The 23946-nt window shown below is 38.6% G+C and overlaps 1 protein-coding gene across 1 annotated transcript in view; it reads left to right on the plus strand.

Moving 5' to 3' along the window:
* The window catches only part of SPG11 (SPG11 vesicle trafficking associated, spatacsin), a 2547571-nt gene that overhangs the window by 2129000 nt on the left and 394625 nt on the right, over positions 1–23946 (plus strand). The window contains exon 36 of the mRNA XM_044077700.1: positions 16826–16994. Coding sequence (XP_043933635.1) covers positions 16826–16994 — 169 coding nt within the window. The remainder of the gene's footprint in view (positions 1–16825; positions 16995–23946) is intronic.

Here is a 23946-nt window from a genome sequence, read left to right on the forward strand (position 1 = left end):
AGATCAGCACTTTCCCCATGGCAGTTGCTGCTGGTGGCCCATGCATCGCTTGTGTGTGTGCCGGCGCACACAAAAACCTCTTATTTGTCTGTCAGTTTAGAGAACTTCCCTGATGTATCCTGTTGTTTTTATCCTTGCCATTGTAAATCACAGATTTTTACAGTCAGCTGACAGTGCCAGACAGAGTTTCATAAAGTGCTAGACCTGTTTCTCTAACTTTTCAATGTGTCAGACTTCCTGCACTAGAAGCTGTCTCGTGCTTCTCTTGGCTTTTGTTTTGAAGCCTCCCTTCTACATGGACATACCCCCATTCCTTTCAATTGTTTCTGATTTTACAGGATGCTATTGCCTGTTGTACAAGCCTTGTCACTCGGAACTCTTGGACCATTGCAATTGGTCAATATTGCCAGACATTAGAGTTCCACACTAACAACATCCTCTTACTCTAACTCCTCTGTTAATGAACAGGGTTAAGTCTACTTACTGCTTAACAAATTCCTTTCTCTGTGAAAGGTGCTGGGTTCAACCCCCTCTTTATTTATTTTTTCCAAATCCTTAATGTAATATGTTGGATTTTCTCTGGGCTCTAGTGTTTCCCAGCCTCCAAGTGTTGCAGGACTTGTGCATTAGTCTAGGGGTGTGCAGAGATGTGACAGCCCCCCCACACCACACACACCCCCACGATCACACTCAAGGATACATTCACATGCACGGACATTCACTCACACAAACCTTCCATACCTACTCCATAACTAACTCCGCTTCTATGACCATAAACACATGCATGCATGTATGCATCTGGGGTAACTCATCACTCTACATACACTCATACATGTAACCCCACACACACATGCACACACGCGCGCACACACACACACACACACACACACACACACCACTAGCAGTACACTAAATTCTGCCAACGCTTGCCTCTAATGTGATGTCACCCATTAGAAACAATAGATGAGCATGAGATTTTGGCTATGTTCATTAGCACAAGCAGAGGTGGTGAATTACTCAACTGAGCATTTCTCTGAATTACCTGGCTACGTAAATGCCTTACTGTAGGCACTTCCAGGGGGACAGCAAATGGCTAATTAGCATTTGGGAGTGTCCCCCCAAGAATGCCTCATTAGCATTTGCAGTAGGCCACAGAGACAGCCCACCTTGGTGCTTCACTGCTTTGTGGAATAACACTGTGGTAGTGGAGTCTCTGAATCAGAAATGGTTACCACAAAATTTACACCAGTTTTATACCTCACATTAATCTTTCTGTATCTGCCTCTTCATCCGACTTGGTACTTATGTATTATCACAACCAGATATTCGCAGTTGTGAAAACCGCATAAATATCTTGAAAGAGTGTCATTAATGTTGGCGAAATGTAGTATAACCTGTGTCCTTATATCACAACATTGTCTTTTCTGTAGTGATGACAATAAAATTGAAAAAAACATACTGTTCATCTTTCTTTCCACACTTCACTAGCAGCATTTCTCTTCTTTCAAGTCCGCCTGCTGCATGTTTTTTTCTCGGGCCAGCACATATTGTGAAAAAACTGTAATGTGCAATTATTTCAACATGCATGCCATATTGTACTGTCCTGGAAATGGGAGGTGAGATGACCCGAGCAGTATGTGAAGAAAATGTAGTGGCTTTTTGTGGGACTTGGTTGCGAAAGAACAGAAATACACTCTGTTAGCTTTCTCTTTCAATCCTGCACATGCTGTGTTGGCCTGGGAGTGTATGAGTGTTTTACTGGTAAAAGTATCATGTCTGTAGATGTTGCTTTCTCCCCCTTTTTTTGGCTGGAGTGGGAACTGTCAGCTGCTTTTTACCCCCTTTTCGGCTGGTATGGGAACTGTCCACCTTTAAAAACAGTTCTGGGCAAGGGAATATGCTGCAATACGTTAGCAGACATCGCTTTTGCTGCCACGAATAAAGGAACGTTCAGTGGGCAGACTTACAATAACAGACATGCTGGCAGTCAAGTGCATAAAGAAACAACACAGTATGTTTTTTGACTTTTCAGTGATAATACTCCCCAAAACAACCTGAATTGTTACAGAAAACACAGTATTTAACATTTTGAAAACATTAACGAACATATTGCCTGATTGTCAACCATTGCCGTCAAAATTCTGGTTGCGATAATACGTAAGTACCTCAGACTTTGGACAAATCGTATTGTATTGCCCATGGATGGCAGAACTCCCAGTCTAGTCCAGCACAGGTTCAGGTGTTTGCATCTTATGAACTTAAAAACATGTACTGCAGAAATGATGATATATTTTGCTGTACTAGCAGCATCCCCCACAGAATTCATGCACCCCATTTTTAAAGACTAAATTAAAAAAAAAAAAATAAACGTGTGGAACTTGTGGAACAGTGCTGTTGCCCTGGAACAAAAAAGAGGATGTCCAATAATCTATACAAATCGAGAGAAATTTGCATCCACTACTAGGCCACCTTTATGGCAACCTGTTTACACCAGGTTGTTGTTCTGAGAGTGCTTTTGGATGATGAACAGCACTGACAGTTAATGGTTTTGCTGCATAGTAAGAAGCAGTATGACACAGCAGTAAGCATTTAGACAATACCTGTAAGTGGTGAAATTGCATATATAGGGCACTACTTAGAAAAATCCAGTTCTTCAGCAACATTTCACAAAAGTAGCAGCATAATTTGGTAAATCAGTGTATTGCTTTTACTTGTCTTGCATAATGCAACACAACTTTTTTAAAACAGAAAAGGGGAAGGAGGAGCTGATGTGCTGATTCTCTCACAGTAGATGTTGGGGGTCGCATTTTATAGACTGCTTAATTTCCTCACTGGAAACATAGGTCTCAGCCAGTCCAGATCCTGGAGTTTCTCCTTGAGTGTGTGTCAGCAAAAGGGAAAAACAATGGCAAAGTCATTCTTTTTTTTTCTCATCACTTTTAAACTTATAAATTGTTTATTCCTACATCACTCCAAGAATGTTTCCCCATGTTATCATTTCCCAAAGTGGCTTAATGTGGGGCTCTCATAATAATATTATTTTATTACTCTGTTCCCATAAGTTTATATCAGTAGGTAGAATGTTTCCTTTGATTTTCTCACCATTCAGTTAAGGAAACAAAATGCAGTTTACTGTCTCCTTCCTTCCTGTTCTTTTTCACAGTATTTGGCATTTTGTTGTTTCTTTTTCACAAAACCCATTGTAATTTCCTGTATAACAGTATAGACATGTAGAATTCTTTAAAAAATGTTGATAGATTTAGGCAAGAAACACAGGAAGTGAAAATTAATTGGAACTTCTTTGGCATTTAGCATCCTGGGCACTGATTAAAGTGAAAGGAAAGTACTTTATAATGAGAATGCTTAGTATTTTAACATCTTCCAGACTTTTGATGACATAGTCCCTGGTTTGTCAATTCCCACCTGAGCTCAATATCTTGCCCTCACCCCCACCACTTTTTTTAGTCCACATTGATGGAAACAGGGTCCAATCCAGTCTACCATTCACTGTCCCAGAAATATTTAAAACTTTAACTCTGCTAAGTAAGTATTTACAATTAGATCTGAGGACCAAAGCACAGGATCAAAGCAGTCTTAGATAAAAAAACAAAAAACAATGAAAAGAAGAACAACAGTTTTTAACTTTAGTGCTCACATTCATTTTTAAGTCTTCCCCACCACCATGTGCATGTCAACACAGTCTATACTCCTTTGCTTCCTTAAAACTGTACACAGTCAGAATTGGTGATGAGCCATATTTTATTCTCATCAGAGCCACAGTTTATTGCTTCATTTGCAAGTGATAGCCTGTTTGCACACTTTGATTGTAGCTGCAAGAATTCTATGGTTGTCCATCCAGTATGCTTAACCTGCTCACTTCTGTGCATAGCAGTTCCTCATTGTTTGAGTAGAATTAATCACAAGCAAACCCCAAACCACACCTGTGTGTATGCCAAGCAGTCTGCCTTCTGTCAGAGTACCACTATGAGTCTTATTTCTATAAAGAGTTTATTTGCCCTCTGTCAACTTTTCCAAGCCAGAAAGTCATTCAGATATAGGGGGCATCTGCAGTGCTTACTGCAGAATGTTTCTTGCATCGGAAAGCAACATGTTAGGGTGGAAAGAAATGAAGCTAAACCACAGAGTGGAGAATACAGGAAAAGAAAAGAAAGCAACAGTGACAGATGATGGTTGTTTTAAGTTCCCTTGTTTGGTCTTCGGATACTCACTACAGATCATAAGCACCACAGACCATTTTCACTCCTTCACATAAGAGGCAAACATAGTTTTTGTTACCTAATCCACACAAGAGAAAGTTTTTCATGGTCCATCAAAACCCTTCATGTACCCACTTATGATATTAAACCATTTTTCAGACATGCCTGTCTAATATGTGCAAACATCCATATAGTGGTGCAATTTATCCAAAGGGATAATTCTGTTCTGCTTGGTAGTCCCTCACTATATAGTATTCCTCATGTTTGACAAAATTATGTCTTTCTTTATCATTTGCAAAGTTGAAGTTCACACAGGAAAATAGATCTTGATCCAGGTTTCCATGGTATCAGCTTGAACGCAAATATCTAAGTAAATTTCACCTAAAAGCTGCCAAAGTATAAATCACTTGTGGTATTACTTAGATTATGCATTTAACATCTGTGGTCACATCCCACCTTATTACTTCCGTACTTCATTTTACGTAGAATCAGACTGCCAGCTGTACCTTTCTCCTCTGGTGTGCTGCCTTTGCTATCTTTTAAAATCTGTAAACCCTGATTTCTTACACTTTTCTTCTGTTAACCTTCCAATGCGCTAGCCTTCCTCTTCCTCTGTGCCATCTTCTTGTCATCACTCCTATATCCTAAATAACCTGTACTTGGATCTCATTACATTTTCCATCTTGTAATGTTGTAAATCTCTATGGAGCATCATTGCAGTAAGCATGATTGCACATTTCAGTGTCTTCTGCTATTTCAGTACGCTGATGTGTGTAGACTAGTCAGAGGATACATCAATTGATCAAACAGCACTCTTATCAAGTGCTGAACAATCGAAAGAAAAGCAGTGAAAGCAGTTGCCCTGAACCTGGAATCATACCTCTCAACTGTCCAGATTTTTGCCTCATATTTTTGGTCTGTCCCTCATAAAATTTGTGGTTTTCTGGCAAATCACTGTGATGATCTGAGGATTGAAGTCACTAAATAATGACATAAATTTGAGTTTTAGACTTCAGAAAATGCATGCTAACACACATCCTGTTATTCTAACAACTTTATAAGTTCATAAGAACAATATTTAAAATCTGTCCCTATTTTTGGGCCTTTGCCTCCCCCCCATTATTTCAGGCTTTGTATGGATTTCTTGCCCTAAGAAGTTGAGATGTATGCCTGGAATGTAACTTTTTTGTTGGGGGTGACTCCCTTGCACCCCCCCCCCCAATATACTTTGAGGTCACAAAACAGTGGAGAAAAAAGTAAGTTTGATTGTTGGTGAAAGTTGTTTTAATGCTTTTTATATAAGAGCTACAAATTGCTGTTGATCAAATGATAGTCACCCCTAATCGGAATATCAGAACCATAGCTAGCTCATCTAGCAGCCAGTGCAGTTCCTAAAAATTAGCACCCCCCTCAACTTTGTTGAGAAACAAAAAAAAACTCTTTTTACTCTGAAATTGTAGCAAGATGCTTGTGTGATGGCCATGCACTGGCCCAGCAATCAAGGAGCCTCAGTCCTCACCACTAACACCAGTGAGGTGCGTCCATATAGGAAAAGGATAAATGCACACACAGTAAAGTACAATTTCCCTTAAGAGCACACAGAGATCACAGTCAATCTAGGGCTGGTTTCTCCCTTTCTCTCCAGGTCCCGACTAAGACTCCCCACTGGCACAGCTATAGGGTCCAGATCTCAGCCTAGTGGGCAAGCTAAAACCTCCAGCACCCTCTCTGTCCAACCAGTGCTTCGTGTCCTTGCCCAAGTAGCTGACACACACACACACACACACACACACACACACACACACACACTTTGAGATTAGAGTTTATTCAGCCACACAGACACTTCTGAGGAAGGCTGGCACAGGTTCTCCAGCTGTGCCCCTTTTCTGCCCAGTCTGAAAGGTAGTACCAGCTGCCACCACCCACTAATATTCATCAGCTACTCGAAGGCCCTTAAAACGGTGTCCAGTTATTACTGTGCAATATTATTATCCAAATGGTAAGTGTGACTGATTTCAGTCAAGGCTTATTAGAGTGACTTGGTACAGTATCACTATATACATGCAATGTACTCTAGAGCTTAAATTAACTCTACATAAAACAGCCACAGTTGAAAGGTTTAAAAATATTTAATAATAAATAATAAAAATACAAGACAATACTTCTTGCTACACAGTGCTAGTCAAGAGTTCAAAGATCACAAAGAAATACTTAAAATAATATGGTAGAAAAGTCCTGACATCACAGATGACAAACTAGTCTAATCGTATTATTTCCTAGCTGTATCTAAGAGAAAACACAGTTCTAAATAACTTACATATAGAACAGGCAGAGTGGTGAGTTGTATGTTCTAAAGACAAAATGCTCAGAGCGCTCTGATTCTTTCTCTTTAAATTGATAACACAAAGCTGCTTCACATGACATCATTCTTCACACTTCTCTGGTGTTCCCAGGTTAACAGGAACTGCATTTACATTCTTTACACCTGGTCAGAAACCAGAGCAATAAAGGACATTTGTACATGCAAATTCTAGCCATTAACTCTGGTCTTAAAACAATAGGCAGGATGCTTCCCTCTAGACATTGGCTCCAAATTTTGACATCAAATTGACTTATCAGCTTTGTTACAGCAGAGTGCACTGTCACATTTTTGCAGTTCAATATTCAATGCATTCTTTTCACATTTATGCGAACAAGCATGTGGCTTACGTTAATATTTACAAATGACAGAATTATCTACAAAATTATATCTGGCTAGGCTGGCAGCCTTCACCTATCTTTACAGCTTGCTATAGTCATGACTGCAACTCAAATTTCTTAACTATTCATCTTCCTTCCCCCATTTTTTTTTTTTTTGTGGAAAACCCTTGTAAAAATTGATAATACTGTACTGTACTGTAATTGGCTGGAAACACTGTATGCAATGAGACTGAGAAACAAAAATCTTTATCTATTAATTGCCCAAGCACGTGCTGAACAGGTGCCAGTCTCTTCTTTATGGCCAAGTCTTGTGCACTTTTCAGAATGAATTCTCCAAACACTGTAGTTCATTCAATAAGGCTTTATTAAATGTTCACAACATCTGAATACTGTTTTGATTAACAGTACTGATAAACAGTTAGTGTTCAAAGTTACTGCACGTCATATTCTGATTGTTCTGCACAAAGTAAACTAACATAGTTTTTATAAGACCTGTCTACTGTACTCCAGCTTGAGTGTCTGTCATTTTCTCTGAGGTAACAGGTCAAATGAACTTACAAACTTTAATTGAACTGCTATCCTAAGCACAACGTATTATATTGCTTCAGTCCAGTTGTTGTTGGTCTTTTCGGCTTTTCCCGGTTAGGGGTCGCCACAGCAGAACTCCGGTCCACTAATGATTGGCAGTAGATTTTTATGTTGCCGAGTTGCCAGCCTAATGCCCAACCTTCAGCGAAGGCACGCCCATTCATGCATGTCTTTCGGAGGCCACTCGACCGCGGGGCGGACATGCAAACTCCACACAGAAGGCACTCCAGCCGAGAATCGAACAGGAGAACCTCTTGCTGTGAGGTAACAACGCTACCGTGCTTCAGTTCAGTAATTTTCCTTATTTACTTTTTCTAACATTGATCTCAGGCTTTGTCTTGTATGTGAAACATTCCATTAAAGAACATTCTGTAGCTAGCAAGATTGTATCTTTCCCTTGAGAAAAGAACATTCTGTCTGCACACTTTATGCTTATCTTTTCTTTCTACTTAACTGTCTTTTATGCATAAATGAAACACAATTTATTTTACCCTTTAGCCTGTTTAATGTGTAATAACTACTTTAAAATGGAAATCCCTAATCTAACAATCCTAATTTTGCCTCATATATTTGCTTCGTCCCCTCGCAGATTTTTTTAAATTTTCTGGCAAATAGTAATGCCAGACTTTAGAGTTTCATTCTATATATTTTTCAGAAAATGCATGTTGGTGCAAAATCTTATATTACCTTTTACAAAACATTAGAGTGATATTTAAACAAAAAATGTCCCTGATTTTGGAAATTTGTACCCCACCCCCGGCCAATTATTTTTGCTTTGTGTAGAGTTCCTGATCAAAGAGGTTGAGATGTCTGAAGCAAATGTGATATTGGCATTCATAAAAGAATGTCAGTGCAGCACTGCCTCACCGCTGGTACCTGCTTGATCATACCCACTGATAGGTTGCTATCAGAGCAGCCTCCCCTTTCACCCTGCCTTAGTTACTACTCTACAGAATATGTACCACTCCATCTTTGGCTCTTTTTCTTAGCACACTTTCACTTTCAGTGTGCATGTCTCTTAAGTACCTATTTTAAGGTCTAAATTTCTCTACATATCTATTTAAATTTTTTCCTCCTAAATTACCAGTTGTTGATTTACTGTATTCAATCATTTAATCCTCTTTAAATAATTTTTATGGAACTTTCCCCTAAAAATGGGCCTAGTTTAGCACGGTTAACCCAGTTAATGTAAACAAACAAGCAAGCCACAAGTTCGTTTACAAAGTTCAGAAACCATTTTGTCTATAGTCACAATAGTTTGAAACAATATAAAAGATGCTAGCACAAATAACTTTGTATGGTATTTCTCAAGGATACAATCCCCACTACCGTCACTATGATTTACATGTATCCTATTCTTGTTAACCTCCCAGTGTAATAACCAAATCTTCTCCAATAGATACTTACTCCATAACTCTGTATCTAAACCTGAATGATTATACTTGCCTGTACATTTATCCTAGCACTAATCATAACGAAAAACAATCCAGATTTCAGCTATATCAATAAGTAATTGACTTCAGATATTGTAGCAGTGATATGCAACCAACATGCAGTGTAACATTCACAAAAATACATTTTCATTCAGTGCAGCCTTCACTTAAATATTTACACAAGTAGACTTAAATTCCTGTGAAGCACACTTGACAAAATAGTATGCTGTACTTGATCCCATGGTTCACATATACTCCAGCCACATGGAGCATTGATAATCATGTACGGTACAACAGTAGCACTTTTAATCCTTTTTCTCTTTGTGTTTTTGTGATGCCATTTTCTTTTTGACAGTTGTCTGCAAAACAGCATAAAAATCCTGATTCTGTCTGAGTTCAGGATTTTTAAAGTGAGCCACAAGGCTGAACCAAAACCACGTTAATGTAATCTACCAATCTTGATAGTTGAATACATGAATTGTGTCTTATCTTAGATGGCTAAAGGTTTGGTTAGTTCTTTACTATCACACACCTGGTATAGTCACTCATTCAGCATATGGTTAATAATTAGCAGTGCTAATTGCCTCCATTTTATTTATGGTTTGCCTTTTCCCCTTACATTTATATACTTAGCTGACCAGTGCCTCCCAGGTCCAAACACTGTGCTTACCTCTCCATTGTTACCAAAGCCAGAAGTCTTGTTTTCCAAAAATCTGTTATATATGTCTTGGACAAAATTCTAACAAAAACAACACTACTATTAGTTCTTCAAGAGTCTTTACACTAAAATATTAGCAGGATTTATATACTAGACCCAGATTAAACTGTTTATCTACAGAGGAAGTTGTCTATGGGTGTGTGTGTTGTAATTTAAGCTCTTAATCCTTCTGCGGTAATTATGATACTGTGCATCCTTTAGAAGTTTAAAGGAGAATATATGTTACTTCTGCAATGTGTGTAAATGTGCCTATGCTGACATCCAACCCCACAGTAAACTTTTGCGCACTACAAAACGTGTGGTGGTCCATCTGTCATACCAGACAGTTGTAAGCATTACAAACAAGCTTCCCAGCTGTCATAGGCCTTTCTACACTTGTCTGTCCAACAGTCATTCACTTTCAGAAATGTACTTACTTCTCAGTCCTGCCTTCATAGAAGCATGAGAAATTTCTTCCCATCCCCTTCCAAGTCTTTCTTGTGTATACATAGTAAGGAACTGAAGGCTCTGTCATTAGAGGTGTCAGGATTAATGAATCTGCTTTACTTGTAGTCCATTCTTTGTAGGAGGTGTTGTCTTTTTCCCAAGAAGTGCATGAGTACATTCTTCCTATTTTTCTAACTGGTAATTCTGATGAGAAAGCTGATTAGAAGAAGTGTCCACTTAACCAGTGGCGGTTATATATTTGGTGGGTGTTGTCAATGGCATAGTATAATTTGCTTTATTGTTTTATCATTCCTGTGGTTTGCCACAGAATTACACATAAATGATTTTTGTAGCCATCTCTTTGTCTTGGTATATTATTTATGACAGTGTTCCTGCTACCATTCTGTCCAAAAAGAGACCCCTATGAAATTCCTTGACTTTCCATCATCATCATCTTTTTTTTTTTTTTTTTTTTTTAATAACAAACTCAGAATTGCTCATTTTAACCTATTGCATCACTCTTGTGACTAGCTCACTAATGATGGGCACATCTGTTCTTTTAATAGATACATTTTGGTTCATAGTGTTGTTCCCTTACCCCTCCTTTGCTTTAATGTTTGGGGTCTTTACATATTTCTGTTTCATTTATTTCAGTTCACCTTTAAGCTGTCATCCTGTAATCTTAAAGGTTTTGCAGATTTTTGGATTTAAATCATGATTGCAATATTTTCATATTGATCTGTGAACTGCTTCCTTTTACAAGCTTTATTAGAGCTTCCTTGTTTGCATTTGTTATAATCATTTCATTGCTCTTACTGGATTTCTTATTTGTGCCTTACTGTTTTTGTTTTTCTGTAAACCTTTTTATAAAATGTCCTCAAAAGTATACCTTGACAAGGAGATAAACAGCTGCACTGATGGAGACAGCTATATACACGCAGAATATCCAAGAAACAGAGTGGGCTGACAACTCTATAGATACAGAATGTTTAAGAAATACAGATCAGCAACAAGGCTGTGTTACCTCTGTGACTTCGATAATGAAGTGTGAGCTGCAGATGGAACACAACAGCTGAGAGAAATTGTAGTAGCTAGATTACTAAGCAGTCAGTCATTTTGTGCTTTGTATTGCATGTTCAGCACTACGCAAGATATTAAAAATGTTGATTTACATTTTTTGTAATATTTTAAGAACTTACTGTGCTAGCATTTCTTACATTTCATTTATATACATAAAGTTGTGTTTGTAAAGGGATGTAAGAAGCCACTTGAAATCAGTTTCAGTGGACAATCTCAATACTCTGTATGATGTGTATAGATGGCTAGTAAGTAGGAATCTAAGTAGAGTGATGCATTACATAAATGTGTTGTTATATTGTTGTATATGTGTATGAACGTATATTGTAGAACTGGTCAGTGAGTTTCCACAGATAAAGTTTCACTTATCAAAGGTACCATAGCTGAAGAACTGTTGTTTGCTAACTGTTCAAGCCAGTAATTAGTGGTTATTTGTAGTTAGTCTGGCTAACTATATTGTAGGATTGTAGGAGGTTAGTAGGCTAATGACCCTAGGGCCCTTACAGGCCTAGCCAAGTTTTACTGTTATTTCCACAATCAGCACCTATCACCCTGTCCAAGAGAGACATAGATGGAACCCCTTCAGTGAATTTACAGTTACCCATCCAATTGTCCAGATTGCGTTTGAAAATGGCCAATGAGGTGCTCTGCTTGACATGAAGTGTGTGTGTGTTCCAAAGGTGTGGTAACCTCTGGGAGACAAATCTTTCCCTCCAGCAAGTTCATTTATGTCACATACTAGGTTAAGGCCATAAGAGTGAGTAACCCATGTACCATTTGACTTACAGATATGCAACATTTCCAATAAAACAGTGTCAAAGATTGCCTTATATGTAAGGCAGAGATCGCCTCTGAGTAGTCTGTATGAAACAGAATAAAGTGACAGCCTCTGAGTAGTCTGTATGAAACAGAATAAAGTGATAGCGATTTCAGATGATCTTTGTGAAGAAACTTTTCGGTCTCTCTAATTGCTGTAGGTGCTTGGAAAGATACATGACAAAATGGGCATTGTACTCAATTATTGGCCTGATGAGAGAAGAGTACATGGAAGGTTATAACTTCTTTTTTTTTTTCTGGAGGCAATGCCGTTACTTTTGAGATGAGCAATATAGAATGCCCTTCTTACCAGTGTGGAGACATGGTGATCAAAGGTAAGGTTGTCAACCTATGTGCCCAGGTCTCTGTAGACTGAGTGCGTACTTAGAGTGAGAGTATTATTGACGTTGTAATTAGCAGCAACATCACTCTTACTGAAAGGGATGATGATACATTTTTTGCATTGAGTTTAATGCCATGACTTGGCACCGGCCATTTTTATGTAAGACCCTGTTGTAGGATGTTGACATTGTTTGGAGATTCTATGACCACTCACAGTTTGCAGTCATCAGCGAATGTTGTCAGCCACAGATCTTTCATTTTAGCTTGCACTTCTGAGAAATAGATTCCAAACAATAAAGGTCCCAGGACTGATCCCTGTGGAATACCACTGGTTTCAGGTCTGCTATTTGAGGTGGATTCCAGTTAGCGACCCGTCTAACAGTGTATGAGTTGAGACCTAGCTGGGTGAGTTTGTCAATTATGCCTGAGTGGGGGATTGTGTCAAATGCCTTGGTTAAGTCTAGGTAGGCTGTATGCACAGATTTCCTCTCATCAAGGGCCTTGGTTATTGTCTCAAAGAAGTCCACCAGGTTTAACAGGCATGATCTCCCTTTGATAAATCCAAATTGAGTAGGGTTAAATGTTTGGATGTTACCAATATCTTTGTTGATAAGGTCCATGATGATTCACTCCATGGCCTTGCAGATAAGGCTAATCAGACTAATGGGTCTATAGTTCCTGGGGTCAGTGGAAGCACCACCTTTGTGCAAAGGGATAATGGTGGCCTTTTTCCATTCAGCTGGAACAAAACTAGTGCTCAGACTATGATTGAAGAGACTACCCAATGGTGTTGCTAATTCTTGTTTGAGCCCATTTAGGATGCAACCTGGGATGTTATCAGGTCCCATGGATGTTGTGTTTTTGACCTTAGAGAGGGCATTCATGACCTACTGTTTTGAGATGCAAGGTATAGGACAGGTGGTAGGGATGTCTTTTGGTAAGTTTGGCAGGGACAGGTGAATGAAGTTTTCACAGAACCTGTCAGCTAACAAGTTAGCAATGAACACAGGCTCAGTATATGTGGTATCATTAACCACCAGTTCGGCACAAATCTGGGTCTTTCTTTTTAAGTTATGGATGTACCTAAAGAACGCCTTATGATTGTCCTTAGTTGAGGAAGCTAATTTGGATTTGAAGTTAGGTTTGAAGGACTTCACAAGAAATCTTATTTGCTTGTTTAGGCTGAAGAGGGAGTGTTTCCAGTTTACGGCTCGCTCCCTTTTACTCTTAGACAACCATATCTTCCTCTTATTGTAAAGCCTGTTTATGGCAGTTGTCCACCAGACAGGTTTGCTTTTCCTTGAGGAGCTTGTTTGGGTCTCATCAGGTACAGCCAAGTCAATGCGTTGTTCAGGTGTTTGTATAAAGCATGTGTGTGGCACTCAGCATAGTTGCCAGTTCCATCTGAGGGGGAGGTGCAGTGAAGTTATTTAACCATCCCGTAAGAGGTTATAATTTGCTTTGGATAAGTTTTTTTTAGTTTAGTTGGTGCTAGGGATGGGCTAGGTGTGATAGTGAAGATTGTACAAATGTGGACTTGGGTAAGACAGTTAGTCATAGCTTTCTCTGCTTCCTGTAGTCAAGGGTACACGGTTGGATTTCTTCCATCTTGATTTACTTACTGTGTGACTCTGATATAGTCACTTTACCAGACAGTGCTCTTGGGTTGCACCTGAAAATTGACATTTGTGTCCAGTGGGCTTAATCACATAACAGACATTTAAAATAAAATAAATTAATAACTTTATTTGTCTTTTTGCAGTTTCAGAGTTATTATAAGTAAATATAACAGGGAATGTGGGCCATAGGCAAAAAAATGATCTTTCACAGTTTTACATTTAGCATTTGTGTGAGTTGTATCACAATAGTATTTTATTTGAGGTGTGTATTTACTTGATAAGTGGGTTTTCATTGTGTGTGGTTTCTCAGTCAGCATTTTTTGTTGAATCAGGAAGTGATGTAGATTCATGTGGTTAGATGTCCCAGAGCTGTGTGTTTGTAGGTTTACTGTCAAAATGTTGACAAAAAAAAAAAAAATCTACTTGATCGAACTGACATTCTGAATTTGGCAGTGTCGCTTTAACGGAATGTCAAAAATCACCACCACAACATCTGCATTTAAACACATTCGGAATGTCAGGAGGTGTGACGACAGACCCACAGGCATTTATGCTGAAGCTGCCGTACGACCTGTAGGTCTACAGCACAAGTGTTTACAGTTTTGCAGGGGGACAAGCCCCCCTTGTTCCCCCATGTATATTCCAACACCGAGATCACACTACAGTGGGGAAAAGGGTAAATTTCTTGATCCCCACTGTAGTGCAATCTGTTGTCAGAATGTTAGATGCACATTGACAGATGTACACTACCATTTGCTAATGTGCATTCAAACATTTGCAGCAGAACGAAATTACGGAAACTGGAAAAGACGCATTCGTCCATTCCAGTTTCACGTAAGTGCTATTCCACATTTTGTAGTAAACCATTATATATATATATATATATATATATATATATATATGTGTGTGTGTGTGTAATCACGGCTGCACAGGTAAAAAACACACTATCCAAAGCCAAGAACGCAGCATCCATGGGACCTGACGACATCCCAGGCTGTGTTCTACATGAACCACAGAACGAACTGGCACCCCACCTAAGTACCATGTTCAGTCATAACCTCACCTCAGGCTATGTTCCCACTGAATGGTGCACAGAGACAGTTATCCCACTCCACAAAGAGGGAGCCACCACAGATCCTGGAAACTACCGCCCCATTAGCCTAACGAGCCTGGTCTGCAAGGCTAATGAACTTATCATCATGGACCTTATAAACAATGACATTGGTAATCTCCAAACTCAGGACCCCACCCAGTTTGGGTTTGTAAAAGGCAGATCATGTCTCCTAAACCTGATAGACTTCTTTGAAGCAGTCACCAAAGCCGTAGATGAGGGTAAGGTGGTTCACACAGCCTATCTAGATCTCGCCAAGGCTTTCAACACCATCCCCCACTGTGGAATTATAGGTAAACTCACTAAACTAGGTATAAATCCCTTTGTCACAAGATGGGTTGCCAACTGGCTCACTGACAGAACCCACACTGTGAAAGTAGCAGACTCCAAATCCAACTTCAGACCAGTGACAAGTGGAGTACCACAGGGTTCAGTCCTGGGTCCTCTCCTGTTTGGTATCTACTTCTGAAGTACAGGCCACCACAGAAGGTATTTGGCTAATGAAGTTCGCAGATGACTGCAAACTAGGAGCCATAATCAAAACTCCAAAAGATGTGGATATCCTACAAAAGGGCCTCACTGAGACAGATGCCTGGTGTCAAAGCCATGGCCTCAAGCTCAGTGCCAAAAAGTGCATTGTCATCCCTTTTGATAAAAACTCAGTACCCATGAACTACCACATAGGTGGTAGTCTACTTAACACCAAAAGTGTGATAAGAGACCTTGGGACACAGGTGGACAGTAGTCTCTCCTTTGATAATCATATCACCACAGTAGTCAGGAAATCCTTCTACGTGGCACACCTCATCACAAAAGGTTTCTCATCCAGGAAAAAAAGAGGTCATTGTTCCCGTCTACTCGTCACTCATTAGACCCATTATAGAGTACAATGCCCCTTTTGGTATGTACCTCACAAGACATCTACAACAACTGGAAAGGCCACAGAAATACCTCACAAAGAGGATTACCAGCCTCAAAGAGATGCCGTATGCAGACCGTCTCAAAAAACTGCAGCTTTACTCCGTTGCATATCACCTACTCAGAGGCGATCTCTGCCTAATACACAAAGCTATGTCAAACCCAGAGCTTTTAGACATGCTCCACTTAAAGAAATCCCAATCCCTATGAGCTATATGCTCTAGGGACCTAAACCTCGTCACCACAATAAACAGAACATGCTGGAGGGATAGATTCCTGTCCCAGAGACTTCCCATACTCTGGAACAAACTACCTATCTATATCAAACAAAGCTCCTCATTAGCACTCTTCAAGAAAAATCTTGATGATTGGATGGGAAATGGGAAATTCACCCCAGGGATCACTTCTGTGGCTCTGCTCGACAGTGGCACAGGAAAATAATTTTCTTGGGTGGCAAAGCCAGGGTACCTTTGGCTAGGCTTATATAGGCCCTAGGGCCAATAGCCTAGTACCTACCTATGAACCTATATGTGTATGATATATATATATATATATATATATATATATATATATATATATATATATATATATATATATATAATACACGTGCACGTATACACACACACAGAGATGACTATTCTGTGTTTGAAGTTGTTTCTCTTTTGTGCTGGGAATTAACTTCCCATTGTGTGGTTGGTTTTCTAACTGTATTACTCTTAAGAGTCTTTTCCCGATTTCCACCTCCTGCTAGGTCAGAGAACTTTGTCTCATTAGTCAAAGAATCCTTCAATGCTCAAAGACATGTATAAGGTAAAAGTAAACTATACTTGCATTTAAACTAATGATCTTTTTTCTTGCAGAATGGCCACTTAAAGATGGCTTTGCTCGATTACATTAAAAGATGTCACCCAGGAGACAGTGAAAAGCACAATATGGTGGCCTTATGCTTCAGCATGCGCCGTGAGATTGGAGAAAACCATGAAGTTGCTGCACGTACACAGCTTAAGCTTATTGAATCTCAGACTTGTGGTAAGTATGAAACTAAAATACAGCTGTTGAAAAGCGGCTAAAGCTTAATAAAAAAATGAATGTCGTTTTTTTTTTTTCATATCTGAGCTGTGTCCAGATTGTAACAACTAAGCTTCAAGAACTGGATAATACAAGCAGAGGTTTCTGCTTGTTCAGTTGTAATTAATTCAGCTGTAAGTCTCTTCTTACTGTATCTGCTTAAAGAACTTTGTTAGTTCACAATCTGGAATATCTGCTGATTCATATATAAAAACAGAAGGATGCATTGGTTGAAGACAGAAACAGCAGTCTGTGCTTACTAGTATTTCTCAAGGTTGTAGCTGGTTCATCTAGTGCTTGTTGCCAGCCCCCCATCCCCTCAGTTCTTCAGGTAAAGGGTAAAAAAAAAGCACTTCTTGATCTTGCCCTCTAACACCTTCCACTTGATGCAGTTGCCTCCTTTTCCCCACCCTTTGTATCCTTCTGGCATTATTTGAACATAGTTGCACACAGGGTGCAAGGGTTTAACCTCATATTCTTCAGTAACGGCCATCATTTTAGACTGTCTTATTCAGCCTTGAGAAAACGTTTTGGTTTTACATTCTTCATTTGATTTTTACATTGCTTTAAGGTGCTAACACTAGTACTTTTTCCTCAGCTGGCAAAATAGCATGCACAGTCTTGTGCCTTATGGCTAGTTTTGTATTGTTTTCATGATAATCGGTCTGAAGTATATGGATATACAGGGGCTTATAAAAAGGGGGCAGGAAATGGAATGCTACTGAAACGAAGAAGAACATTTTGATCACGTCCATTGTCAAAAACTGTAAATTGCAGCAAATGAGGGTCATCCCATTTTATATAGTATGATCAAAGATTTTTGCAAAACTGTATGTAAACTCCTCAACATTTTGGCAGGCTTTGGACCAAAACTGTTATAGAATATTATGCTGCAGAGTAGTTTATATATTTTTTTTGGCAGATGCCATCTTTTAGTTTAATGTCAGTAAACTTAGCTCCTACTTTTTTCTATTGGGAGTTGAGCTAGTTCTCAGAGTTAAATGTTTGGTTCTTCGATAAAAAGAGTTTGTTTGCATTTTGATATTGTCAACAGTCTCATGTTTCAACAGTTATACTTCCATAAATCTGAAAAAGGCATTGTGGGGAAGTAAAGTAGTGAGACCAAGTGTTAGCGTTAACATCTCATCTGGACTGGACTGTATGTATAAATGGAAGTAGCTTAGTTGTCATATGCAATGCTTTATACAGCTTGCCCATATATGTATATTTATTCAAATACTTTCCTTTCTTAATTGGGTAAATCCCACTCCGCCATTGGCTCTTTTGCAGTTGTGACCTTGGGAAAAAATACTCTGCTTGCAGGGAGCTGTGATGCCATGACACCTTCGTACAGAAGGGATGTCAGGATTACTCAACAGAAAAAGAAATTCATAGTACTCAGCTGTAGCACATTGTTACAAGTATGGTATTTATACTTTACTGCAGAATGTGGAGATCATATTTGACGCAGTGAATACATGACTTATTGACAAATGATGAAGCAGAACCATGTGGAACATACCTTTCAACTGTACAGATTTTTGCAGAATGCCCCAATTTTTGCCTCATATTTTTGGTCTGGTTTTCATAAAGTTGTGTTTTTCATGCAAATTAGTGGCTAATCATTAAAGACTGAAGATAGGAAATAATGACAGACATTTGAATTTCAGACTGCATACCCTTCAGAAAGTTCATGCTAATGCAAAACTTGTTATTCTATTAACTTTCTAAGATTCTAAGAGCAATATTTAAAAATTGCCCCTATTTTTGGGCCTTTGTCCCACATTTATTAATGGCTTTGTCAAGATTTCTTGCTCTAAGAGGTTGAGAGGTATGATGTGGAAGTGTTATGATCCTTACAAACTCATCAGATGCAGTTACTTCATTTGAGTGAAAACTAGCATAGGACGAAAGCAACAAATGGAGCAGTAAGCTTCCTTATCTTAGTAAACCAGAACTTCTGAAATGGTGCATGAATAAACAGCAAATGCAAAGGTGTGAAATACAAAGATACACACCATGCTTCCTGAATGCTTGTTTTTTGGTCTTCCTGAGCTTTGAAGTACCAGTGAATAAACCTTTAATTCTGATATTTGCACGTTAACTCTAAAATGAACAGCACCACTGACATGGTTGAGACCGAGAAATAATGGCAAAATGCTACGCTACAAAGCTTTTAGTCTGGGTTTCAGTCCTGCCAACAAAAATTTATTGCAGTGTCACAGGCTCTCATCGGGTTGTACTTTGGGCCCTGTATCTGAAACACCTAAATGTTATCAGACTGTCCTTTGTACTGGCACGCTTGTGTTTTGTACCATGAAAATCTGAAGGCTGGAGGTTCTATCTTCACAACAGGCACATGAATTGATAGTCTATTAGCGACATTGCACTGAAGCATATGGGAGGGTTGCTCCTCTCCAAAGGTATCATTGGAAGATACATTAGACCAAGGACTCCTCTGCTTTAGTTGGAAGCTGTTATTGTATAAAATCCTCTATTTTATGCAGAGCTAAAGTCCGTGAAAACATTAATGAAACTATACATATTCAGTTGTCACTTTATAATATCACCATTTTGCACACTACATGCAAATGAGTACTACACTTAATAAGTCTTCTAGGTTCATTCCTGGCATTATTTTTATGTCCTATGCCCTTAAATGTTTTTTTAATTCCTCACCAGGTCATTTCATTCCCTCTTATGTCTGCTCATATATTTCACTCACAAATCTTTATTGACTCATTCTCATGCTGTAAAAAGAAACAATAGCTACATTCCTACCGTCTGTTTCATAATGGAGAATGCAATATTTTTTGGTATTTTTTAATACCCGATTAAAAAATTAACTGCCATATTTAAGGGCCATGCCCAATGTAGCCTCTCTTTCTTTACCCCAGCCAAATATCTTGGCTTGCATGTAAATTCCCTCCCAAAGCCTCCACATATTCTCTAAAAATAATTGTGTTTATTAGTCAAATTCATGTTCAAGTTTATCACTCTGCTTATAACTTAAGTAGTACAAAGAGAGAGTATAAGTAAATCTAACAAATTAAAAGCATGCAGCATTACTTTGTGGAGTATTTTATATGAAATGAGCCTTGATATCAGGGTATTCCATCTTCCACCTACAACCACCTTAACATTGCAGTGATTGGACCAGGGCACTGTTGCAACCTTCAAAGCATATTACCTACCATAATACCTTTATTCAGTCTATTGATCCTGAACTATTGATCCTGAAAGTGACAAAATATTCATTGAATTTTAGAAGGAACAAATTGTGCATTGCACAAAGAATGTAAATGCAGCACGAGAAGAGGTGCCATGTCAGTGCATGAGTGGAATGTTAAAGAAGCTCCTGAAAAGAAACATTAAAATGTGCAAAGGATGTGATAAATATAAAGCAAAAAATAAGACTGGTTACAGAACAGTGTAGCTGGCTAAAGAATTAGAATTGGACATTGATGATGATGATGAACAGTTGATGGAAACCGTGGCAGAAATCCAATGAAGATGTTGAACTATCTGCACATAAAGTTGCACAGAAGGAAGAGAGACAAAGAGAACAAGAAGAATATGAGCCATCCAAAACGTTTTCAGTGAAATGAAAGGCAGAGGCATTTGCCACTGTTTATAAAGGAGTGCAAAGTGTTTGAGGAAATGGATCCTAATGTAGAGAGAGTTTCTAAAGCTGACAGACTAATCCAAAATCCACTTAATCACTGCCTGAAATTTAAACTGGACATATTTTTAAAGAAGCCAAGCAAAGCTGGCTCTTCACCTCTTGAAGATGATCCAGGACTTTGAGTTCAGTAATGCTGTCTTTTCACATTCTTCAACAAGTTCTTTTGATGATGTTTGCATTCAGTGAACCATCTTCAAAAGTCTGTTTTACTTTCTAGGTTTGAAAAACATTATTTTGATGGCCTGTCTTCAACTGCCTCCTCCTCTGCTTCAGCCAGCTAAGGTAATGTACATGCTTAATTAAAAAATACTCTGGTCTTCTGCTTTTTGGATATTGGATATATATAAGGCAACGATGCACATTATTTATGCTTATTTGTTTTTAAAAGTGATATCAGCATTTCAGATTTGCCAAATTATGGGTGGAAAAGTGGATGAAGTGTGAGGTTGAAAATGTTTTATAGCTTATGGCCATATTCCCTCCCATTTTATTTCTTCTGTCAAGCCTAAGGATACTGTAACAAAGGGGCAGGATTTCTTCATCGTTCATATCTTGTTTGAGCCAAGTTTCTGTTACTGTTAGCGTGTCAGGTGAATTTTGGACAATACATACATATGAAGATCATCCATTTTGTTATGGGGGTTTCACGCATTTATATGTAAGAACAGTAAACTAGATACCCTATTAAGGGAGGAAAAGAGAGAAATCAGATAGCTTTGGTGAGCTGATTGAGTTTTCTGGTTTTTTTGGTTCCTGGATTAGGATGTATGCCACCTCTAAGGGTTCAGTACTTTTAGGAATTGCTGATTGAAGTATAATCATATGAATTTATACTTTATTATGCTGTTTTTTGGGAGAATGGGGCTGTAATTCAGATATCTAATTTTAAACAGGTCACTGTTTCTGTAATGATAATGGAGTGAGATGGTGTTTATGATAGGGAGTACGTTTTTTTCTGGCTTTTGATTGCTTGTGGGAGAATTAAAACTGATTAGAAGGGGTGAGAGGATGTAAAGTGGCATAGCAGTGACAGGGAGGATCAATGAAAGTAATGCAAACATTCATTTTGGTAAGGGCAATAGTAAGGCAAGAGAGATAAAAGACAAGCAATTATGGAAGCTGTAGCTGGAAGTAAGCTCTTTAATCCACTCTGGTAGATATTTGTGTAACACGCGAGAATGGAGGGTGTGGCAGGAAGGAAAAAGGTTAGCATTAATTAGAGAAACTTCTTGGATAGCCTGAGTATATGGTAAGTGAAAGGAAGAATACTGTTCATGATTGAAGTGGAGATGGATAAGGTAAATGTAGAGTGGTGGAGGTGGTGGAAAATAGTAGGTTAGGAAAGCGGAGTGAACCCATGTGGAGAGGGACAGACCTGAGCCAGGCATGTTCCTGAGTATTGGAAATAATTAGTTTAATCAACCAGCTGATAGGTGAGTGTTACCACTAACTTGACTAACTTATCTAAATGGTGTAGAAAGTTTGAAATGATAATTTCTTTGCATACATGGTTGAGGATATACAAGTCTCCCAGTAAATGGAGGGGTGGTTGAAGTCTCCTAGGAGAAGGTGATTGGTTTAATTCTTAGAGAGTCTGTACAGGTTAGATAGGACATATTGGCTGTGGTAGACACAGAGGAAGTCCTATTGTTAGATATATGATATGATATATGTATGATATGATAAGGTATTTTATTAATAGTAAAGTGAACAAGTGAACATAGAGGAGTTCCAGGTTGTTATCTTGTCTAACAAGTCTGGATGTTAAATATTTTTTGAGAGTATGGATATACTTCCATCTTTAGTGCCTCAAAGTTTTTGGGAAATACAGTAGATGAGAACAGCAGCGTCACTTAGTATATAAAATAAGGTTTTACAGCCAGGTATCTTAGTCTTGATCTTTAGTGATAAATGCATACAGACAGTGGCATTTGAGGGGGAAATAGTCAACTGACAGCATTTCCTGCAATGTACAGACAGCATAGGACCATTTAAGCTAGAATGAACTGTATATTTGACAAATGTGTACTAAAACAACAGTTTATTTGATAGTCATAGGGAAAAATACATGAGTAGTTATCAGAATTTGACAAACTGAAAGAGTGCATTAAATTTGCTTATATGTATGTATGTATATGTACATACAAGGGAAATATTACAGGATGTGCCTTGTAAGTTCTAGGCTAATTAGTTTGTAGTTTATTGCCAGTAAGACAATGGAAAATGTAGTATTAGAAGTGCTGAAAAGTCCTGTGTCAGCACTGGGCATTACCAACTGGCAGCAGCATGACTAAACGGACTTATTTTGATTTTAGCAAATTAATCTTGTTCAGTTCTTTGGGCCATGTACTACTAATCATGATCATGGATGCAGGGTTCTAGGCATCTATTTTGTTTCCAGGTAAGTCACAATCATTCAGTAGGTAACCCACTGTGTGCAAAAACAAAACAAAAAAGGTGGACAACAGATTATTAGCTTGGACCTTGGAATGGCTCACCAGTGGGCAGTGTTTTGTAAAATTAAGTGGAATTTAAGATGGTAATGGATAACTCATAGTTGATGTTCCTCAAAGTTCTGTTCTGAGACACTGTTTAAATCCTCTAGGCAAGGTGGCTTTAGTGGACCTTATGAGGGACAAGATTCAAACAAATTAGCCATCATTAATGAAGTTCTTTCCAGGGACTGAATATAAAGACTTGATTGTCCATGTGGACTGCAAAAACGCCCTACATGGACTTATTTTCCATGAAGGTTTAGTGGCACACAACTTACATGAAAATAAGTAGGTTTGCGATCTAGTAAACAGAGCTGAGGGAGGCGTGCACAAGTGCACCAACACAGAAGTGTCTGTGGCGTGCAAATCACCTCATAAGCAGGTGAATTGCCTGCAAATCACCTCATAAGCAGGTGAATTGCCTGCAAATGAGGGTGGTAGAGCAATCCAGCAGGCAGGTAGGCAATCCTGCAGACCCTGTGTTGGTGTCTGAAATGTTAAAATCTACACAGAAAAATTCTGTGTACAGGATGTTAGCATGGGTTGTAAAAGTGCAGTAAGAAGAACATAAATAGCATAGCAGACACAGATATGTGCAAAACTATCAACTGAGTGTCCAAAACCTAATAGAAAATAATGTAAAATCTTTTTTTTTTTAATAATCAGGTTATGTTTGTGGGGTGCGCCAAAGTGTGCAAACATGCTGTTAAAAAAAATAAAAAATTTAAAAAGT

The sequence above is a fragment of the Protopterus annectens genome, chromosome 7.part0, assembly GCF_019279795.1.
Source record: "Protopterus annectens isolate FY-2018-M chromosome 7.part0, PAN1.0, whole genome shotgun sequence".
NCBI lineage: Eukaryota > Metazoa > Chordata > Ceratodontiformes > Protopteridae > Protopterus > Protopterus annectens.